The sequence below is a fragment of the Photinus pyralis genome, unplaced genomic scaffold (assembly GCF_008802855.1).
Source record: "Photinus pyralis isolate 1611_PpyrPB1 unplaced genomic scaffold, Ppyr1.3 Ppyr1.4_LG1, whole genome shotgun sequence".
Lineage (NCBI taxonomy): Eukaryota > Metazoa > Arthropoda > Insecta > Coleoptera > Lampyridae > Photinus > Photinus pyralis.
Window position 1 is genome coordinate 38,919,203 of NW_022170249.1, and position 21,337 is coordinate 38,940,539.

Here is a 21,337-nt window from a genome sequence, read left to right on the forward strand (position 1 = left end):
TATAAATATCCAAACGTTGATTGAATAACTTATTCAATGAACGATCTAATTGGTTATTTTGCAAGTACTAGGACTGTAATGGGAGTCAGGTAAAAATATTACAGTACTAGTCAGGTAAAGATCAACTTTCTAATGTCAAAATAGCCCTGAAATTTAGATTTTCTTGACGGATTCAGGTAAAAGTAATTACGCAATAAATAGTAACGGGCGATCAAAAATGAGTTGCTGTCGAGTCGCCTTTGGAAGTTCAAGTTAAATATGATTTACCATGTAAACAAAAATTCCAAAGGTGACTCGACAGCAACTCATTTTTGATCGCATGTTATAAAAGAGTCCCAGTTCTTGAACATGCTAATGAACATGGAGGCTTTTCCCGGCCGATTCTGTCGGAAGAAGAATTGAAAAATAAAAAATGCGCCCCTCTCCCATTTTGTATAATCTGTTCTTGGGCGTGGCCTCTCGTTGATTGCTTCTTCGATGTAGAAATGAAGTTGGTTTCCTAGGGGTGTTATGCACGGACCGATCACAGAATCCGAGGACTATGTTCCGTAGTGGGAATATTCAAGTATCTCGTTCTCTTCCTGAACCTGCTGATAAAATCTTCTTCAGCGGTACGGTGGTGGCTTGGTGGCGTTGATATCGTACTCTAGATATAATCTTCGTTCTTCAGACACGACCCTGGCGGATGACCTAAAACGCGCGACACACTTTACGATTATGATTGGGGCAGATTTGGCGTCTGAGACTGCCCGTGAACGAATGACTTCTTCTTGCCGTTTCTTGTAGTTAAAGGTATCTCCGACCTTGTAAGCGCTTTATTTCACAATAACCAATCATTGAAATACTCAACTCGCTCTAGTATAAGGCTTGGATCAAGTTGAGTGCCAGCGTTCGAAAGAGCAACACTAATCTTAGGAGAGCTCTCTAGAACAATTTCTCACCGATTAATGCATTTGTTAATGCAAATAGGGGTTTGATCTTTTCAAAGCATTCTCCACGTTGGGTTTTCCTAACACGATTTCCTAAGGAAATAAGGAACGATCTAATCTTTCTATTTCAAATCAAGAAGCCCGCCGTCGTCGGAGAGTGCCGAGAGCGGTTACGGATGGTGCTATATTCTCCTGGATTGGCCGGTGTCATGGAGGTTCTTCAGGCACTCTCGGTAGCGGAGATAGAATCTGCGGAAACCTGCCGGACAAGAATCCATCGTCCATCGTGCACGACTCGATTCAAGTCATCTCGAGCCGATGGAGAAAGCTCCCTCCGCCGCTGCCAAAAAGAGATCAAGAGGGCTTCCAATCTGTGAAGAACAGCAAGAAGAAGAAGAAGCCCTCACACTCCCGCCTCAACAACTTTGGCGAGCCACCCAAATGAGAACCGTTTCGTGCGAAAGCGCCATTTTAAGACCGGCTCCAGCGCCTCCAAGCGATGCTGGACCATGTTCGAGGCGAAACGAACGTGATATCATTGAAGTCATACCGGAATATCCTAGCGAGACCAGTAGCCGTAAGAGAACCGAATTCGATAACATACAAGAGCGGCCGCACCCGAGCGGATCAACGGGTGGCAAGAACTCGACACACGAACGAGAGGAAGCTGGCCTTTACCAAAACCAAAAATCACTCGAACGGCATCCGGGTCCAGCTCGCCACCCCGAATGACCATCGGGGTATCTCGAAACTCTTTGACAAGTTACAGGTGCGGTACCACACCTACCAGCTCCAAGCGGAAAAACTTCTAGTATTCTAGATTCCGCTTGCCAGTTACAAAGATGCCCATTTCCGACAGGAATGTGTCCTCGAATGTGTCAATTAAAAAAATCAATTCCTTCCTAAGATGGAAATAAAACGACCCTTGGCCTTGTATTTGCACAAAATTTTGATGAATGCCATTCAACGCCTAGGCCATTTCAAACTTACTTGAGAAATCCAATTGTTCTAGCTAGAGAACATCGACCCTTCAACCTATCAATCAATAAGGATTAAATTGATCAATATGACTTTAGCGACATAATACAAAGATATTTTATCTTTAGTATGGCTCACTGACCTTAATTTATAATATTTATGCTTCTTTATTCTTATAAATATAACAAGTCCTTTATTTTGATAATGATTTATTTTATTATCCAGATCGATCCAAACAATAAATATACTTGAGAATCCAGGGCGTCACTAAAAATCAGCCCTGAACTGCAAAATAAGTTACTCCAGTCTTGCACAATATTAAATAGGTAAACTAAACATGTCTTGTAGATGAAAAGGAAATTTCCCATTACTCATTACGTAATTGCGGTTTTTAGATTAAGTACTCAACGGGAGATTATTCCACATATATAAAGTATATAACCTATACTACCACTCTACACTACAATACGTTAGTTTCAACGTTTTCTCAAATAAGTTCGCGTAGTGTGTCGAGTATGGCCGATAATCCTCGTGTGACAGTGAACGAAGGGGTGCTTCAAGGGAATGTTAAAAATGATTATCAAGGAAATAAATATTACAGTTTTCAAGGAATTCCCTATGGCGAAGCCCCAATTGGCGAATTAAGGTTTAAGGTTAGTGCACCTTCATGTGAACAGATGGTGAAAGTAGGTTATACATCATCGATGAAAAAAACAAATGCATTACCAACGAAAGTAGTCTGTAGTATTTTTAAATTCTGGTATTAATAGTATTGAAAGTTTAAAGGTGATAGCGGCTTCTATGTACGTATTGTTTTTTATCGAGTTCGTCGATGAATGTCAACTAGTCCAATCCGGATTAGGCAATGTCTGGGTCACGGAGAGTTGTTTGCAAATTCATAAAGTGAAATTTCGTATAAATTGGTTAAAATACTGTCTGTCACCACAGATAATGTTCCACTAATTGTCCATGGCTTTAAATATGTAATCTCGGTCCAAAGTACTCCAATGTTGGCCTATAATACATTGAAACCTAGCTAAAATAACATGGGAATGCTAATGTTATTATGTGTGTCCCGCATGCCCCCTTCAAGGATTTGACGGCAAGAAGGTCCAATGAGAAGCGATTTTTATGTAAAATAGGATGTATGTACAACATACATTGTAATTGTTATTTTAAGTGTAGGTGTTAATGTTGACGAAAAGTGCTAATTAATTTCCATCAGGTCTCAACGCGTTAATCATAAGTAGCTATAATCTCAAAATAGCATCTGTGTACGGGTGAAGCATTAAATTTTTTTCCTGCAATATTAAATATTGGTTTTGTAAAGTACCGATATTAGATATCAGCCGTGAGTAATTATTACTCACGGGACGTCCCTTGAAAGGTTAACTGCTGACAACCAATAAAAAATTAGTATTCAAACAACGTTTTTTAAACCTTGTCATTTATCTACTAGAGGTTCCCCTTCTAATTCGACTACTGAGCACGTCCAATTAAATTAAATAAGAAGCGAAAATGCAGAATAGTAATATTCAATAATTAAAAATTTATACAAAATTAAATATGTACGATATTCTGTCTTTGGCTATTATGCCAACCGTATAATTTTACAAGTAAGTTTATTTCGAGTGATACAAAAGATTAAATGTTTGTATTGCTTTTGTTGAATTTGCTTTTGTTCTGTTTCTGTACATATACCTACTTACATATCTCACTTAAAGTATGTCATAAAATAATCAATTGCAAGAGAATAGCTTTCTCGTTTGAGATTTAAATATTATAATAAATAACTAATTAGCTATAAATTTAACCCCACATATTTGACAATCGCTTTTTAAAATAAAGCACTTCATTGCACCTAACCATCAAATATTGGAATTCACTTCGGTTTTTCACAATCTTAAAACAAATTCATTCATTATTTCTCGACTTCCCCCTGAATGATCCTTCAAAGCATTAAACCTTTCCATTGTGGAGTTAGGTAAGACCATTGAATAAAACCACTACTATTTTATTCAATGGCACACATCAAATAAAGTAATTTCCAGGTAATTTCTGACTTCATTATATCGGTAACCTGAAATTGATGTCAACTGTTAATTGGCAGATCAATATTAGGAATTTGCGTTTTGTTTTTGATTTATTCTATGAACTTGAGTATGAATTATTCACTGGTTAAACTGCTTACCTATGTTGCCCAAGTGTCTGATGAAATTTAATAGTTAAATAATTTTACGATCTATCTACTCGTTTTTAAACATTTATCTAGGAAACCACAAAACCTTACCAATAATATAAAATAGATGATTCCCTATCAAAAATGTTTCAACGAAGTATTTTATCTTTTACATTGAACTTACTTTGTTAATCTTGCATTTAATTGTTATAATCTAGTTAAATAAATACTGATATTGACATAATAGATGATTAAATTAAAAGTAAGGGTCCTCTGCTGAATATCACATTATTCATCTAGTTTATTATTATATAACAGATTCTTGTTATTCTTCCCTGTCAAATTATTACAATTTTAGTTATTTTTGTTCTTTCGTCCATGCTAGATATATTAAGATATATTTGATTTATGTTTTTATAAACTTTTTACAGAGTGCATTATTTTGGTTTAATTTATTAAGTAATGAGTGTACAAACCACAAAAATAATAATAAAAGAAATCAATGATTCATTAGTGTTAACAAAATTTATTCCGCCCAGGATTCAGCCTTATTATCTCAATATCTACCATGGGGAATAGATATTTAGGTACTTACTTTGGTGGTATCACCTGTTCGGACATTCTTCCCATCATTTTCCTTAAAATGTTAATGGGCTTCCTTTAACTTTCGGTTTGGAACATTTTCAATACAACTGAGCCGTGCTAGCACTTTTATTATGGAACTTTACTTTTTTTATTGTTAATTGCAATATTTTTTCTCTCTTACGTCCTATGTTAACAAGACAGGTTTAAATGAGTAGGCTAAGTCGACCTTTAACCGTAAGGGTAGATAAAGTGATCACTTAAACCACCAGGGTAAATAAAGTGAATTCTAATGACATCTCTCATTCTTATTTCAAATGGCACGCGCAGGACGATATAAAATGACATTTAGGGCATATGGCAATGCTGTTTCCATGGAAACGACCGCGATGGAAAACATAAGTTTGCTATTTTTGACGTATAAATTAAATTCAGAACTGTCAGAAGCTTTACAATGATTTATATAGCTTCTGCTATAAAATAAAGTTTTGTATTGTACACGACGATAAAGGGAAACTAACCATCTCGTAAAATTAATTTACTCGTGGTTGGGCCACTCTTGAATTAATCTTTCACTCAATGGCTAACGTATCCCTTAATCGTCTTATATAATAAATAACCAAAATAATAATTTAATAATAATGATTATTAACTTGAAACATTGAATAATATATTATTCAATGCTTGAAATAACAAAAACTGGTGTTTGTGACAACAAAGGCGGAGAACAAAACAGACAAATACAAATAAAATTAAGATATACTTGTTTTTGGTGAAAATCGAAAACACATTTTAGAGTTTTCCAGATTTTACCTAGTTTTTCCGACATTACATTACAGGGCGCGATTGTGATCTAGTTAAAAATATCAGAATAGTTGAGCATTGTTGATATCTGGAACCCTATTGCTGGATAGTCTGAGCGAATGTTATATTCAGCATATATAGGGTGTTTTTTGGAAACCTTGTATGATACCTTTGGAGCTATAGTCTATAGAATTGTTTGGTTTTAGTTAAATTTATTAAATAAAAAAACAGGTTAATGTCCCATTGACCAAATAAATTAAGAAGAATTAAGAACGGATGCTGTTTTTCATTGAAGTTGGAACTGAACTCACAGGCACTTCAATTTGCTTATACAGGGTGGCACAGCGAAAACGACACAGACTGAATACTCCGCAAGGGAATAGTTTTTGGAAAACACAAAAACTCGTCGATTTTGGTTGGAAGTGGGACATCTTTTACTTCAAAATGTACAACCCTGCTGTTGGGTAGAGTGACACATCATTGGAAAGGGCTTTAATTTCCTATATGCCTACAGTATTAAATACAAAAATATATCGCTTGATACGCAAATACCTCCGAGTGTATAAACAAGCTCTACAAACTACCTACTTAAAATATAGACTATTTTCAGTTACATCAAAATTTCTTAACATGATCAACAAATTAATCGAAACCGTATTCATGCAATTATTTTTTCAGGCTCCAAAACCAGCGAAGCCCTGGGAAGGAATCCGCGATGCAACTAAAGAGGGATCAGAGTGCTACTCCAGGCATATGATATTTAAAAACATAATCGGAGCAGAGGATTGTCTCTATCTTAACGTTTTCACGCCCAAAGCACGCCACTGAAATATAGCACGTAAAACCTTACTAATGGCAACTTTTAGCTTCCCGCTGAGGATCCGAATTTGAAACCCGTAATGGTTTGGATACACGGAGGCGGCTTTACACTAGGTTCCGGAAGTAGTGAACTGTACGGCCCTGATTTTTTAATAACCGAATCTGTTGTGCTCGTTACAATTAATTATAGGCTGGGTATATTAGGTAATAAGCGAATATAAATTAGTTCGCGCATTATTTTAATGTTTCGCATGCAGGGTTTTTAAGCATTGACGATCCCGATCTTGAAGCTACCGGTAATGCTGGACTGAAAGATCAAATTATGGCTTTGAGGTGGGTGCAAAGTAATATATCCAAGTTCGGTGGAGATCCAAATAATGTTACGATCTTCGGGGAAAGTGCGGGCGCCGCTTCTATTCACTATATGATTTTGTCTCCAATGGGAAAAGGTACCGTATTTATATTGAATAGTGGACTCTCAGGGGTTGATATTTAAAATTGTCTAGGTCTATTTCACAAAGCTATTTTGCAAAGCTCCAGCGCATTTTGCTGCTGGGCAAAGGGATCACCCTCACTTCCACTAGTAACAAAAGCCCTAAATTTAGAAACGACCAACGCTAAGGAAGTGCTGGATATCCTTCAGAAGATGCCAGTGGACCAACTATTGGAGTTGCAAGAGAAACTCCCAGATGTATGTGAGGTTCCTAGAGTAGCGTGGAGGTCTAAAGTTCCATTTCGTTTAGCTATTCACCGCTGACTTTGTTCGTCCATTTGGACCGATTGTCGAAAACCCCCTGGCAAAGAATGCGTTCTTGACAAGAGAACCGTTAGATGTTATACTTTCTGGAAATTACCATCACGTTCCCATAATGATCGGCTTCAATTCTAGGGAAGGAATAATATCTGAGATAGACTCTAAAAGAAAACATGGCGAGTTAAGATTTCTTACTGATTTCGGTACGACGATACCCCACGTTATGAAACTGGAAAAAAATAGTAACTTGTCGAAAATTGTGTCTGAGAAAATAAAGAACTTTTATTACGGAAGCGGGGGACCTACTCATGAGAATGTGGACCAATTTTATCTGGTAATAGTATTTCGGAACTAATTATCGCTAATGGGATTCCTTACAGATGGAAGGTGATAATCTTTTTGTGTGGGCTATATACATTGCAGTTAAACACCATAGTCTAACAGCCCGTGAACCCATCTATTTATACCGTCTGACTGTAGATTCCTCATTAAATGTGTATAAAAGATTTGCCCAAGCCAATGCTCCAGGTACGTTCTCTTTTTTTCTTATTTTGGACCAAAGCTTTTCTAATTTAAGGAGTTTGCCACGGAGACGATTTGGGTTACCTGTTCACAAATGCACTAACGCCTTCGATCATACCAAACAGTGTAGAAGACTTATCCGTGAGAAGGATTAAGAAACTTTGGACCACCTTTGCAAGAACGGGCAATCCCAATCCCGCCATTAAAGACGATCTTATTGCAGTTGATTGGAAACCCGTTGAACCTGAGAAGTTTCATTTCTTGGAGATTGGAGATAACCTGACTGTTGGCGTTAATCCTGAATGTGAACGAATGAAATTTTGGCAATCTTTATTTTTATTAAGTCCCCATTCGAGTAAGCTGTAAATTGAAATATAACATACTCAAGTCTAAATGTAAATTTCAGGGCCAATTGCACCGTCAAAATTAAGTATCCCTTAAAGTTAAGCATAACTTAAATACCATAGTAACGATTGTCTTAATAATCGTTGCCATAGATTTTAAGTTCGACTTAACTTTTAGCAAGGCTTAATTTTGTTGGTGCAACTGGAGCTCAATTTCCTAATTATCATTTTGAAAAAGTTTTTACCTTGTCAAACGTAACATGACCACCAAAACGATACGTTAACTTCTCAATTCCATCGATGGGCATAAGTTCACCATATGCTGCTACTGTGAAAACTATCCCGACGGTGACACTCAACGTAACCATTGATGGCATACAGAATCTGCATTTTATCATTAAACACTATCCAAATATGTTTGCGCTTTTTTATTAATGGTGAAACAGAAACCTGTAAGCCCTAAGCTCTTTGCGTATGTGCATTTCTTGACGCGTTTCCTCACGAAATTCCGATTTACACAATGGATGTGTTATGTATTTTAGTAGAACGTGGCATCGCCGCACTGGCGGAAGTTAGTAAAAAACGCATAATGTTAGGTTAGGTGTGAAAGAACGGGAGAAACACGTTATTATTCATTGACACGATTACCGAACATTTATTGTGCCCAGCAACTCTTGAATACGGATTTTGATTGATTCGAATGTTATACCTGTCTTTTTTAATGCGTACGAAGGTTTTAGGCGCCAGTAAGTCGTAAGGTATGGAGTGGTTAGGTTACTCATTAGGACTGGTTGTAGAAATACGACCTAGAAATTGCATAGAAAACCATTTTTGAAGCTAGTTTTACTACTTCTTTGTCCACTACTGTTTTCTCAGCTTATTTAAAAACGTCAAAAGCTGGGTGAGGTCCAAATTATGGGCAATTAAATGAGTGTAACCGTATTATTGATATGAGATATCATTTTTCTTTTGAGAGCCGTGTACAGTGGGACTGCAACGGTGGTAAGACTCCGCCGGCTCAGATGGTTTAAAGAAGAGGTTCACAACGTCTCCAAGTTACCATTAATCATGAAGAATATCGTTTAAGGCAGATCCTCCACAACTCGATCAATTGCAATGGACTATGTGGGTAGAGTGTCACTGGCATACTGTAAATGCTTCTATTTGGTTGAAGCATCTTGCAGCGTTCGCTTCTAGTTTTAGGTCTCTGGTTATTTAAGCAAATTCAAGGTTTTTGAACACAAATTCTCCAACGTACACGTATATTTAGGTTTGTGATAACGATCATGTTTATTCAACAATGAAAGATACAAAGTCTTTTTTATAACGTCAATACAAAAAATATAGAAACAAAGGCTAACTAAGACAGTTTTAGATCTAACGTTTCAAATTCTTTGACAGAATAAAAAGCGTGTTTCATTAAAATTTTTAAACCCTTCTTTTAAATGTAATTATAAGGGAGAGCTCTTATGTCTTCTGGCATCTTATTGTAAAGTTTAACAGCAACATTTATGAGATTTTACAAGTCGTCTCTGTGGAAGTATCACGTTATTACTACTTCTGGTTCCAAACTTATGAATTTGACTATGTATAATCCACCTATCAACATGTCTGCGCGCAAAGAGTACAATTTCGAGAATGTAACAGCTAGTCATTGTTAGTATATTACTTTTAACAATCAAAGGTTTGCAGTGCTCCATTGGGTTTGTGAGTATGGGCCTCTTGTTTTTATGCTTTTCTACTGATATACGTACGGGCCAGTTCAGTAATGTATCATCATACTCAGGTAAAAAAAACTCGCCATTTTATCGTTGTTTCTTTCCCGATATCCCAATGAATGTAATCCTGCCATTCAGAACGGCATGATTTACAGATTAACCGTGGTTACATCAATATGATACCTACTCTATAAGTTATTGATAACAATTATTCTTATACGAGAAGCACACTAGCAACAGATTTTCATATTGTGCAATTCCTGATATCCTCTCAGTACAGGTAGCAAATGTTTAATATAACAATTAAATTAGGAGTAGATACAATAATTTATTCCATCATCGCGTGAACTGAAAGTGTGATAAAAGGGGTGCTTTCAATTAAAGAAATTTCTCGTAATATTGAGCAACGTATTTGTTTAGCCGATTTAGCTGTTGAATTGATATCAACAGGTTATCTTACAAGCACTTTCGGAGCACGAAACAAAAATAACGATTCATGATTGTGACAAACAAAAATAACGATTCGTAAGTGAAGCATGTCTGAACCATTGGTAACTATAAAAAATGGTACCCTCAGAGGAGAAGTTGCAAGAGATTACAGGGGTGTGGACTACTACAGTTTTAAAGGTATTCCCTATGCCAAAGCACCAGTCGGTCCTTTAAGGTTTAAGGTAACCATCTTTTCGTATAATTTTTTGCTGACATAGTTTGTTGATATTCCCTTCCAAGTTTTTCATTGTAATTGGGAAATAAAATTAACGTGTTTTTAAGACATATCTACAATCACAATCTCTCGTGCCCAGGATATATTGATAAGGCACGATATATCGGAAAAAATTTCCATCTCTATATTTTTTAACATTTAAAGGCGCCTGCACCAGCGGATGATTGGCAGGGAATAAGAGATGCCACCAAACACGGTAGTATATGCATATCAAAAGATTTTATAACTGGTAGAGTGTCTGGGACAGAAGATTGCCTTTTTATTAACGTATACACTCCAAACGTAAGTTGCACTTATGAAGTCTCAATAAAAAAGCATTCTAATATTACAGTTGCCCACAAATGGTGACGGTTGCAAGCCGGTAATGTGTTGGGTGCCCGGTGGTGGGTTTGTCAGTGGTTCAGGAAACGCGGATCTATACGGACCCGAGTATCTAGTAACTGAAGATGTAGTCCTTGTTACCTTCAATTATAGAGTAGGCTTACTAGGTTTGTTGGAACGTATAGCGATATTATAATACCGATTTTCATTTTTTAGGATTTTTAAATTTTTCTGACCCTTCCCTTGATGTACCCGGTAATGCGGGCTTAAAAGATCAAATCATGGCATTGAAATGGATTCAAGAAAATATCGCGAATTTCGGAGGTGACCCACATAATGTTACAATATTTGGTGAAAGTGCTGGAGGTGCTTCTGTTCATTTATTAATACTTTCACCGCTCGCCAAAGGTACCAATAGGAAGATGATTGGTTAATCACATCAAATTTGTCTTCTAGGTTTGTTTCACAAGGCGATTATGCAAAGTGGGGTCGCCACTGCAGGGTGGTCGCGTGGGCAAGCCACCCTTCCCATTCTCAAAAATGTTTTAAGTGTGCAAGCTACTGAGAAACAGTACTTGGAAATTCTGCAACAAATGTCTTTTGATGATATTATACAACTACAAATGAAAATTCCAAATGCAAGTTTATTTTAAGTACTTAACAATTTCTAAGTAAAAAAATTACAGGCACTACAGCCCTCATTTTTCCGACCATTTGGACCTGTCATCGAAAATGTCCCATCAAACACTGCTTTTCTCACAAAGGAGCCTTTGGAAATAATGCGAGCAGGAACTTACAACCAGGTTCCAATTATTATGGGATATACCTCAAGAGAGGGCATGGTGGTAAATTACTTTAACGATCATTTCTATAATTACGTCGCTGACAGAGTGCCAGTTGACTTCGAGCTTGAAATACCTTTCATTTGGAATGTTCCTAAAGGTAGTTCATTGTCTATGAAACTTGCTGAGGAAATAAAGTCCTTCTATTTTGGCAGTGAGAAACCGTCTCAGAAAAATAGAAACCGCTACTATCAGGTTTCTACATTCGCTAATGTCTAACGCTAATTTTTAATTTTCAGTTGCAAGGAGATTCTCATTTCACTTGGCCGCTACATTTTACTTTAAGCCACTTTATAGATTCTCATTCAAGTACCATTTACATATACAGGATGTCTGTGGACACAGAACTCAATCTCATGAAGAAGGTTAGTGAAGAACCTGGTCCAGGTAATGTCGTCGTATCGAGTATGTCAGAAACTACATTTCTTCGTAGGTGTTTGTCATGCTGATGATCTAGGATATCTTTTCATGAACCCAGCAACGCTACCTCCACCAGAGCACAGTACCGAAATGAAAACTGTGAAGCGGTTTATAAAACTTTGGGCCAATTTTGCAAGAACCGGAAATCCGAATTCTAAAGTGACGGATTCTCTAATAAGCGTGCTATGGAAACCCGTGGAAAAAGATCGGGTGCATTTTTTAGAAATCGGAGAAAATTTAACGGTCGGCGTTAATCCAGATGAAGATCGAATCGCGTTTTGGTGGAAATTGTTCCGCTTTGCGCAGCGCAAATGATATAACCAACTTGCAAATCTTAAAATAGATTTTCTACGGCAAGATATTTATTCAAACCACTCAATTTTCGTATTTTTAATTTGTCATTGTAACCTGTAACCTTAGTAAATTTTTAAAAATGTTTAGCAAGGATTACTTAATTATTAGTTAGATATTTAGTCGCATATAATTTCAAGATTTTGACAAAAATAGCGGATTGTTAAAGGACTTATTGGGATTTTGCAAAAAAGAGTTTTTTCCAATATTACAAACAATATTCATTATAAATTTAGTAGACGGCAACTATTTTCACCGTTTATTTATTTTTCAAGATATTGTAGTTATAGCGATCTGACTATTGAGGAACCTTAATAGACAATGACCTGAAACAATGTCGACAAAACAACACCGAATAAGGGGTGAGGTAAGTAGGCACAATTAATGGGCTACATAACTGGAAAATGCATTATTAACCGAAGTCGCTAGTTGCGCACCACAAATGACACAGATCACTGGTAGTAAAACGCCAAAAAAACATGGAATGTAGCAGAACAGTCAGTTGAGGGGTCTGATAAAAGTATAGGTACCGTAATAAAATTTAAACAAAATCTTGTACTATGTCAACTCAGAAAATAGCACATCGTTAGATCCAGCCACGGTACCGTTACTCGCTTAATTAAACATTTACATCAAAATTCTACAAATATTTCTTATCTCAAAAGGTGTGATCTACATGATAACGGCAATGTAAGTTAAACACGCTTAGATCAATTGCACCGAAACAGTCGCTGTCATTTTCCTTTGTATAATGTAAGTTTACTCATTTTACCATCTTTTTTACTTGAATTGTGATTTCTTCATGAAAAAAAGTGAAAGGAAGCAAATCCATAGTTTTGATTAATTAGTTGTAAAGGTAGTTACTAAGGTGCTACAGTGCGCCCTTGATCGGATAAGGAGGTATGTAACCTTAATTTTAGTGAATTCCAATGGAAGTGATCACGTTTCTTTTTGTTAGTGCATTGCTTTAGTGTCTCAATTGCAAATCGTGGTCAAAGTCTTCCAAAGCTAACCGTTATAGTATACTGGTGATACAGCAGAAAAAGGCTAAATTGAAGCCATACTACGCACCACTTTCCCCCTAAGAGGTTTGAGCACTAATTTGGTGCAACTGTCTTTGACAGAAAGGACCTTTTACTCTTTTACAAAATTTGCTCAGTTCTTACTCGATGGTCCAACCAAACGAACTCGCTCAGAAACGTTTTTCTTTTAAGCCAAAGCTTCCTATACAGTATTAGATCGACGTTGTCCACATCTACAACGACTCCGTTTACCACACAGCCTATATAATAATAATATAATTATTATTTTGTTGTAACTCTAGAGCTACCATTAGGTGTAAGAAACGTACTGTTAGGTTTTATACTAAGATGGTACTGTCATGGGCCCATTAAGAAGAAACCCACTGAGTTTCTTGGGTGGATCCAGTTGGGATTTTAATCCAAAGAATTCCAATGTACATGATAAAGTAACTCAAACTCAAATCTTCAAACTATGCCAAAGTAAAACCTAAGCGATAAAAACAAAGATACTTTAATCAATCTGAAAAAGTCGTTTCCAGTTTCATTATTGGATTTACCCTTGGTTAGACCTTAAAAGCTTACAAATCAAATTTTAGAGTCTGAAAAATAAGTAGTTATAAAAGTTTTCATCTTTATATTTTAATCTTTTCCATTTGTATAAAATTTTTCTTGTAATAAACTTTATTTTTCTACAACTGTCAAAAAAAACCTGTCATTTTCTGACGGATTTCGAAACGCGAAGTACTAGATTTTTAAACGGTTAATTAATAAGTAAGGTTGCTATTGACAACGTGCGCGAAATCGTCAACAGTGAAAAAAAGTATTTCGCGCACGTGACAAAGTTGAACTTAAACAGCAATTTTAATTAACAATCGGTTCAGTTGTAGAAAAAATATTGTATATAACGCTAGCGCGAAGTTATTTCGGGCATTTGACTGGTATTTTGACGAGGCGAAGTCTCAATGCGCGAAATTGAACTTCGCGCTCTTGTTATATAAATAACTATTTCATTAGAAAGAATTCTTTTTACCCAAAATATGCGGGGTCTATAGTATTTTAATTTTAATATTTTTGATAGCATCCTGATATGGTAACAAATCTTTATTTCTACCAAGGAATTTCATATTTATTTTGTCTCGGAAATGTTTCATCTGTCACCCTGTATATGGGCTATGTTTGTCTTTACTAGAAACGTCTGCGGTTAATATTTCAAAGAATTCTCGCCATAAATTAGAAAATTGGAATTGCACAGTTGGCGAATGCAAACATATGATTTTTACTGCCTTCACTAGATAATAAAGTTGATATTAATCGTCCAGATTTTTCTTGGTTGAGGTACAGAACTATGAGCTATCGAATGCAAAAAGAACTAACTAAATATGTTGAAAACTGTAGGAGTAGTTGACCTGAGACGGACGGATAAAGTGGCCATAATAGCACCTTCCAACATGAGTGGGAAAATGATCTAAAAAGGACATTGTTCCTGATACCTATTAGCCCCCTACTGCTACTGTAGGCTTTATAGAGCTTTAAATTGAATTTAATCAAAAATGGTTTATGAACTTGATTTAACCAACACAACAGATTAGCATTAATGTATGTAGACCGTGACCCAGAATGAGGAGACCTTGCGTTTCCAATGGCAAGTTGCAGGAATCAGGATTAACAAAAAAATTCCTTCCACAATACACGCGCACGGTACCTTTGCAACATTTATATTACTCCCGGTTGAATGCACCACATTGCCGCCGTTTTGTTACAATAATATATGCATCTTTATTCCACCATTTAGTCAATGAAGGATTTAAAAGCGGATATCAGAAAATGTAATGGCAAACATGTCACGCATATTTCTTAGCGATACTCCATTTTATTGAACCAATTAAACAAATGCTTACGTAGGAATTATATTATACTAGAAAGTCCATATTATTTTTTATTTATTAATAGATACATAAATGTTATTTAGGTTGGGCAAATTCTCTAGTGCTTTGATGACGTCCATTTAAAAGGATACATATAGATGTAATATACGTATGTACCATTTCAAGAGAAAGGAGTAAGTATTGAAAGGTCTGTCTCTGTTTAGTGAAATGGAAGCATTAAAAAAATTATATATTTATTATACTTAGGAGCAAAAAATAGCAACAAATTAACTCAAACTGAAGAAGAAATATGCAATGCACATACAAAAAAGGGTAAAAAATCCCTTTCGGCTCTGCCGATTAGGTGTAGGTAGAGGATGATTGGTTTTCGATTCGCATACTAGACGTGCTGAATGTTATTCGATAGCCCTTAGCAAGTCTAATCCAACGACACCCATGAGACTGAGACTGAAGTCAAATGCAATATTTTTTCTACAAATGAACCGATTGTTAATTAAAGTTGCTGTGTAAGTTCAACTTTGTCATGTGTGCGAAATGACAGGTTTTTTTGACAGTTGTAGAAAAAAATATCCCCTCGGATCGCTTTTTGCAAACGAAAAAGGTGTCTTTGGCTCGTATCCTTTGTGGGAAGCTTTCACAAACGCACGTGGTTTAGAGTAGGTATGCTGCCAAATCTGTTCCACTTTCTAATCGCAATATTGATTGAAGTTTTGAATGAATGCAGCGAAGGGTATAAGATTTAAATACCTGCCTTTGACATTTCCTTCATATATGACAACATGAACGATGCATTTAAGACCTTGTTTGAAAGATCCTTCCTATTAATCTTCATATTAATCTACGCCAACAGTTTTGCATATATTCTTTATAATAGGCTTTTGCATTTTGATTTTACAGGTTCTTCTGCTGCAGCAATAAGCCACTGAATAGATTGTGTCTTTAACCGAATTATACGCGAACGTCAAGTGACATTTCCATGGCAATCATGGAATAACAAATAATCAGCCCACATAATTAGAAATGTATTCGAGTATAAGATCAATATGATTTCATTTTATTCCCCTTATTTTTAAATTATATTGCAGGTATAATAAAAAATACTATAAAGAAACGCGTGTATAATTGGTCTTTAAAGCACTTGCAATGTGTCTTAAACTCGTTGCACGTGCTTTAAAGACTTGATTATATACTTGTTTCTTAATATACTATTTTTCCCTGTTGATGTTTTCGCGCACGTTGTCAAGAGCAACTTTACTTATTAATTAATCGTTGAAAAATCTAGTACTTCGTGTTTCGAAATTCGTTAGAAAATGACAGGTTTTTTGACAGTAGTAGTAGAATGTATTTATGAGTTACGCCACCCCATACAAATTTATAAGGAAATCGCTACATAATACGATAAGTTACAGCCATTTGACTATTTAACATATAAAATTGTCCGCCATTTTCTTCCAATATAGCGGAAATTGACTGATTCACGAACTTGAACGAGATATTTGAGTTACACCAACCCTTAAAGTTTGGTCAAATCGGTCCATATGATATGATATGGAATCATATGCATTATTATGATAGTAAATTACTAGTCAAGTAAATTTTATAAAATTTTTTTGAAAAAATCTAAGCTTATATGTTTTTTTAAATTATTTTTCAGATGCAATTCAAGCTGCTAGTGCTGTTTTTGTTAATTACTATATCGGCAAAGTCATCTGCGAGTTGCAATGAAGAATGCAAAGATACAGAATACGGATCCTACATTAACTGTCTGCGGAGACGTATTAAAAGATCAGCGGACTGCGGCAACTCTGTTGAAAAACCTTGTGCCAATTGTGAATGTGGCTTTTGCGTTGTTAACTCCTGTCCTGGACACTGTGGAAAATGTTGTGAAGCTCAACCTCCTTGCGCTTCGAAGCAGTGTTGCCACAGGACATGTCATTCGCGATGCAAGTCCTCGTCCTGTCGAATTGATTGCAGGAAGAATTGTGTAGATATGTTAATTGCAGATGGGTTGAACGTGACAATACCAGATAAACCTAGGCATAACATTACAACAGTTATTCACCTTCATAACACCGTTAATACCACAAACGTTGTAGATCTACCGGAGGTGCAAGTTAACACGACTAACGTTAACAACATTACTTCTTACGAAGAGGAGACGAAGCATAAGGAAATTAAGGAAAAGTGCTGCCACATTATAAGCCCTCGTCATTGTACAAAGCTAGATCAGTACCCTTACGCAAAATGTGTACACTATCGTAAAAAGGCCTGCGGTTCATTTTGTGTAGCACCAATTTTGCACGAACAATCCCGTGAAATCTGCTTCGAAAATGACGCTGGAGAAACTTGCCGCCAACAAAAAGTTTACATACCCCAACCACAACCGACGTGCAGTTACCAACCTATTTGGCCTTACGTGTTTTGTGGAAACGTCCAGCAACAATTTTGCGTCGGCTGTTACCAACAGAGTAACTACCAATTTCCACCACCAGGTTGTCCTTACAGCTGCTACGATGATGGATATGGACAAGGTCCTTACTACCGTCAAGGCCCATTTTACCGCCCCGGTTTTTCGCATATACCATCCTGCTTCCAAACGGGAACATGTCCGACCAATTGGAATTACGGTCAAAATTATCCCCGGTACGGGTACCCAGCGATGCATTACCCACCGACATCGTACCCGTATCGAGTACATATGCATGACATAGACGTCCAATACCCACCTCCATCATACAGTTACCCTGTACCAATATTTCCCCCACATATTTCCACGGGATACCAATACCCACCTCCCCGGCCTATTTACATATTGCCACCTGAAGTAGACATTCAAGCCGTCATTACACATCCCCCAAAAAATACCACCTACGCCGAAATAACCATTAGTAAATCACAGAGAGAGGAGCAGCAAAATGACGCGATCTCTGCCCTTGTAGAATAATTAGCATAATTTATTTCAATTCAATGTTCAGAAGTTGTAGCACAATTTTTAGGCTACATACTTCGAAGGTGTAATCAGATAAACATATCTGGTTAACCTCACCATAAAGCTGTCTAAAGGGTTACGATAGTACTATCTACTATGACTAATGTGTTTGAATACTATGATATCGTAGCCTTTTTGAGTCATCTCTCTTAAAAAGTATCCTCTTTCTGTAATTTTTATCACAAGATAAATAAAAGAAATGAAATAGGCGATTGCTAATTTGTTTTTGTGATTTATGTTTGCAAAATCCAACAGATATTAAAGCTACTCTTCCCTTTTTAACTGCGCACCAGGTGCTTCTAATTGGAGGTTCCAAGGCTTCAGGGTATTTTTATTTTTTGACTCAAAATTACAAAAGAAGAGTAAGTCGTGAAAATGCTTGCTCTGTATGGCCTCCACGTTCACCCGATCTGAGCCCGAGCAATGTGTCAAGGAATGAGGAATTTTTGATTAAAAATTTTGTTTTATAGCAGACATTCCATGGCATGACGGATATTGGTGTAGTCTTTGTATTATAAAATTATGGCATCACAGATTATTGAAAAAGATGCGAGTTTTATTTTTCTAATTTTCCGTCTTTATTATGAAAAGAATTGAAAACTAATACCGCTGAATGACGTAAAATTTTTTTTCTACCAAAAACCTTAATACAATTTTGCTCTAAAAAACATTTGGGGAGCCAATAATCGCATGTTATGAATTTTACATTGAAATCCATATGATGCGTTACACAAGTCACCACCCTGTATAGGTACCTGAGATTCGAAAAATAATTAACATCGATCATTGTGTTTGTAACCGTATAAGTACTCACTGATTTCATTACTGTTGAAGTTGAAGGAGATATTGAGTATATATGTCGTAGGCATTTTGTAAAATCAGTCATTTTATAATACGCCTAGGCAGTTTATAAAACGCGGGCAGTGTACTTTCTAGAGGTAAGCGATTGGTTCCCTTCCTCTTCAAGAGCGATCCCTTACGCATCTAGAAGGGGAAGGAAAACTACCCCAACCCCACAGGTCAGCATTTCACAAAATGACTCCGCAATTTAGAAATGACGGATTTTACAAAATGCCTACGACATAAAACTGCCTAGGCGTATTATAAAATGACTGATTTTACAATATGCCTACGACATATATACTTTTAACGATCGATTTTTCCGATCTTTTTAACATGTTTTTTTTTAACACGGTATATTTGAGATAGTTTAATAGTAAATTGCAGGCTGGGGTTGCGGTTTCGTCTTCCGGAAGCTCAGACAGGCTGACCAGAGGACATAAAAGAAAGAGTTGAAAAGCTTTTGCGAAGAATGCGCATGCGCAGATGAGGTGGTGTCTGTGCTAGCCACAGCAATTTTTTTCCATACATACTAGATGTACCATATTCAATAAACGTATTTTCTTATAAGAATAATGTGTTGCGTATATCTTACTTTAAGTCTTCTCGATTTTACATCTTAAGCATTTTAAGTCCGTAAAGGTTCTGTTTGGTTGATTTACGGTACCCTTTTGGACAAAATTACAAGTAGTTCTATATACAGTTGATAGAACACTATGATAGTATATCTTGAACAAGATGCAGTTTGAATAGCTGGGATTGTCAACTCAAGTAAGAAAATGCTGTAAATGTCTACCTTTACTACAACAAAAATCTCAAGAAGAGTCTAATCGATGTATCTAATGTGAGATCACCGACAAAAGTAATGATAATCGGAAGTTTACTGCCACTTAGGCAACCAACCATACACTATCTAAAATGGTAACGTTGAAGTGTAAGTTTTCTGGCGGCGATTCGTGTGGGATGGGCCGCATAAACACTACAGCAGGTATAATTACAAGATTTGGTAAATATTTGTTTAATTTGCGTATTAGTTTTCCCAATTGTTGCAATATAGCTACCTACTACTCCCTTTATATCAAGTTAATAAAATGTGAATAAATACCTTGCTAATTACTTATTAGATAAGCAGTGTGTTCATATTATGGTTCTTTCATTAAAAGGAAATGTGATTTTAAATGCCAAGGGAGTATAAATTACCACTTCATCGGTTACTTGTTATGAATTGTTCGCTGAAGTTGTTACTTCTATTTTTTCAATTGAGAGTAAAAAGAAAGGGATTCATTGACAATATTTACAATTTTTTCACTTTCGGTTTGGCTGGAAACCACCTAACTTTGTAAAAAAATAGAAGATACTGCTTTTTTATGATTGGATACGCAATAAAAAAACACAACTACTATTTAAATCTTTAAGTTTTATTTTTTTTTACTGCGTTTACGTGGGCCTTTTTTATCAGTGTGTAACAAAACTGGATCACTAAAATACAAAACTTGTCTTGGAAAAATACCCTTAAAGGCAGTTTTTATTTCAATGGAAAGAAAAACGAGATTAAGGATACCAATGTGAATTATAATATAATGCATAAAATCCGGTTTTGCCAATTTTTGCAATTAAACCTACTGTTTATATCAAGGCAGTGCCTCACGTGCCGGAAAAGCTACACCTCAACGTTGCCATTTTAGATAGTGTATGGTTGATTGCCTAAGTGGCAGTAAGCTTCAGATTATCATTACTTTAGTCGGTGATCGCACATCACGGCGCAACCTATAACGTTCTCCAAAATTACCTTACCTTCACAATTGAAAGATGTTTTACAGAGCTCTCAAGAAACTTGCCGTTAAACCTATAATTCAGATCATAAAACAAAATAAACTATAAAATTGGAAACCATCCACCTTCACATTCACCTATGTGGCGTTTTAATTAATTATAAGATAAACTATACATCGGTAAACATCGAAACAATGCAAATGTTTTGTAGAACTAAGTAGCGTACTTTATAATGCAAAATTGAGAAAGGACAAACAAGGTCTACATACAATCGTGACAATTCGATAAAAGATCTTTACCTAAATTACAAAAAACTTTGAAATCAAATCACAAAAGTTCTTAGAATTTCCTATTCGTCACAACGTGTAGCCCGAAACAATCGATGGAACAATATTCTAGAATATATTAGATATTTCTTAAAGGTTCTTTAAAGATTCTAGCAGATATTTGCGGGTCTCACATTTAGGTCTCAAAGAATGTTCAAATGCATTCCAAATTTTCTCCACAAAAGTGTTATCCATTTATCTTCAGATATACTTC

General features: G+C 36.1%; 3 protein-coding genes across 8 annotated transcripts; all 3 read left to right on the top strand.

Annotated features, from left to right (window-relative positions):
- The first annotated feature begins 2,348 nt into the window (after positions 1 to 2,348).
- Positions 2,349 to 8,328, top strand: LOC116175040 (esterase E4-like). Its single transcript, XM_031493096.1, has 8 exons — positions 2,349 to 2,560; positions 6,151 to 6,288; positions 6,339 to 6,495; positions 6,549 to 6,740; positions 6,798 to 6,982; positions 7,035 to 7,379; positions 7,426 to 7,573; positions 7,623 to 8,328. The coding sequence occupies exons 1-8, from the start codon at positions 2,423 to 2,425 to the stop codon at positions 7,931 to 7,933; spliced, it is 1,614 nt and encodes a 537-aa protein (XP_031348956.1). The 5' UTR covers positions 2,349 to 2,422; the 3' UTR covers positions 7,934 to 8,328.
- An 87-nt stretch (positions 8,329 to 8,415) lies between these two features.
- Positions 8,416 to 12,376, top strand: LOC116175048 (esterase B1-like). 4 transcript variants are annotated; one of them, XM_031493117.1, is made up of 9 exons: positions 8,416 to 9,697; positions 10,080 to 10,300; positions 10,498 to 10,635; positions 10,685 to 10,841; positions 10,891 to 11,082; positions 11,131 to 11,312; positions 11,361 to 11,711; positions 11,756 to 11,903; positions 11,950 to 12,376. In XM_031493117.1, the coding sequence occupies exons 2-9, from the start codon at positions 10,166 to 10,168 to the stop codon at positions 12,249 to 12,251; spliced, it is 1,605 nt and encodes a 534-aa protein (XP_031348977.1). In that variant the 5' UTR covers positions 8,416 to 9,697; positions 10,080 to 10,165; the 3' UTR covers positions 12,252 to 12,376. The 4 variants fall into 4 exon arrangements, 3 of the variants coding, with proteins under 3 accessions (XP_031348977.1, XP_031348985.1, XP_031348968.1); XR_004146236.1 differs by lacking the exon at positions 8,416 to 9,697 and having other exon boundaries at positions 9,735 to 10,300; positions 11,361 to 11,616; positions 11,672 to 11,711; positions 11,950 to 12,088; XM_031493125.1 differs by lacking the exon at positions 10,080 to 10,300.
- A 580-nt stretch (positions 12,377 to 12,956) lies between these two features.
- Positions 12,957 to 18,684, top strand: LOC116175094. Of its 3 annotated transcripts, none has more exons than XM_031493208.1 (2): positions 12,957 to 12,977; positions 16,850 to 18,684. In XM_031493208.1, exon 2 carries the CDS (start codon positions 16,850 to 16,852, stop codon positions 18,137 to 18,139), a length of 1,290 nt encoding a protein of 429 aa, XP_031349068.1. In that variant the 5' UTR covers positions 12,957 to 12,977; the 3' UTR covers positions 18,140 to 18,684. The 3 variants fall into 3 exon arrangements, with proteins under 3 accessions (XP_031349068.1, XP_031349054.1, XP_031349061.1); XM_031493194.1 differs by having other exon boundaries at positions 12,971 to 13,040; positions 16,850 to 18,683; XM_031493201.1 differs by lacking the exon at positions 12,957 to 12,977 and adding an exon at positions 13,047 to 13,187.
- The last annotated feature ends 2,653 nt before the right edge of the window (positions 18,685 to 21,337 follow it).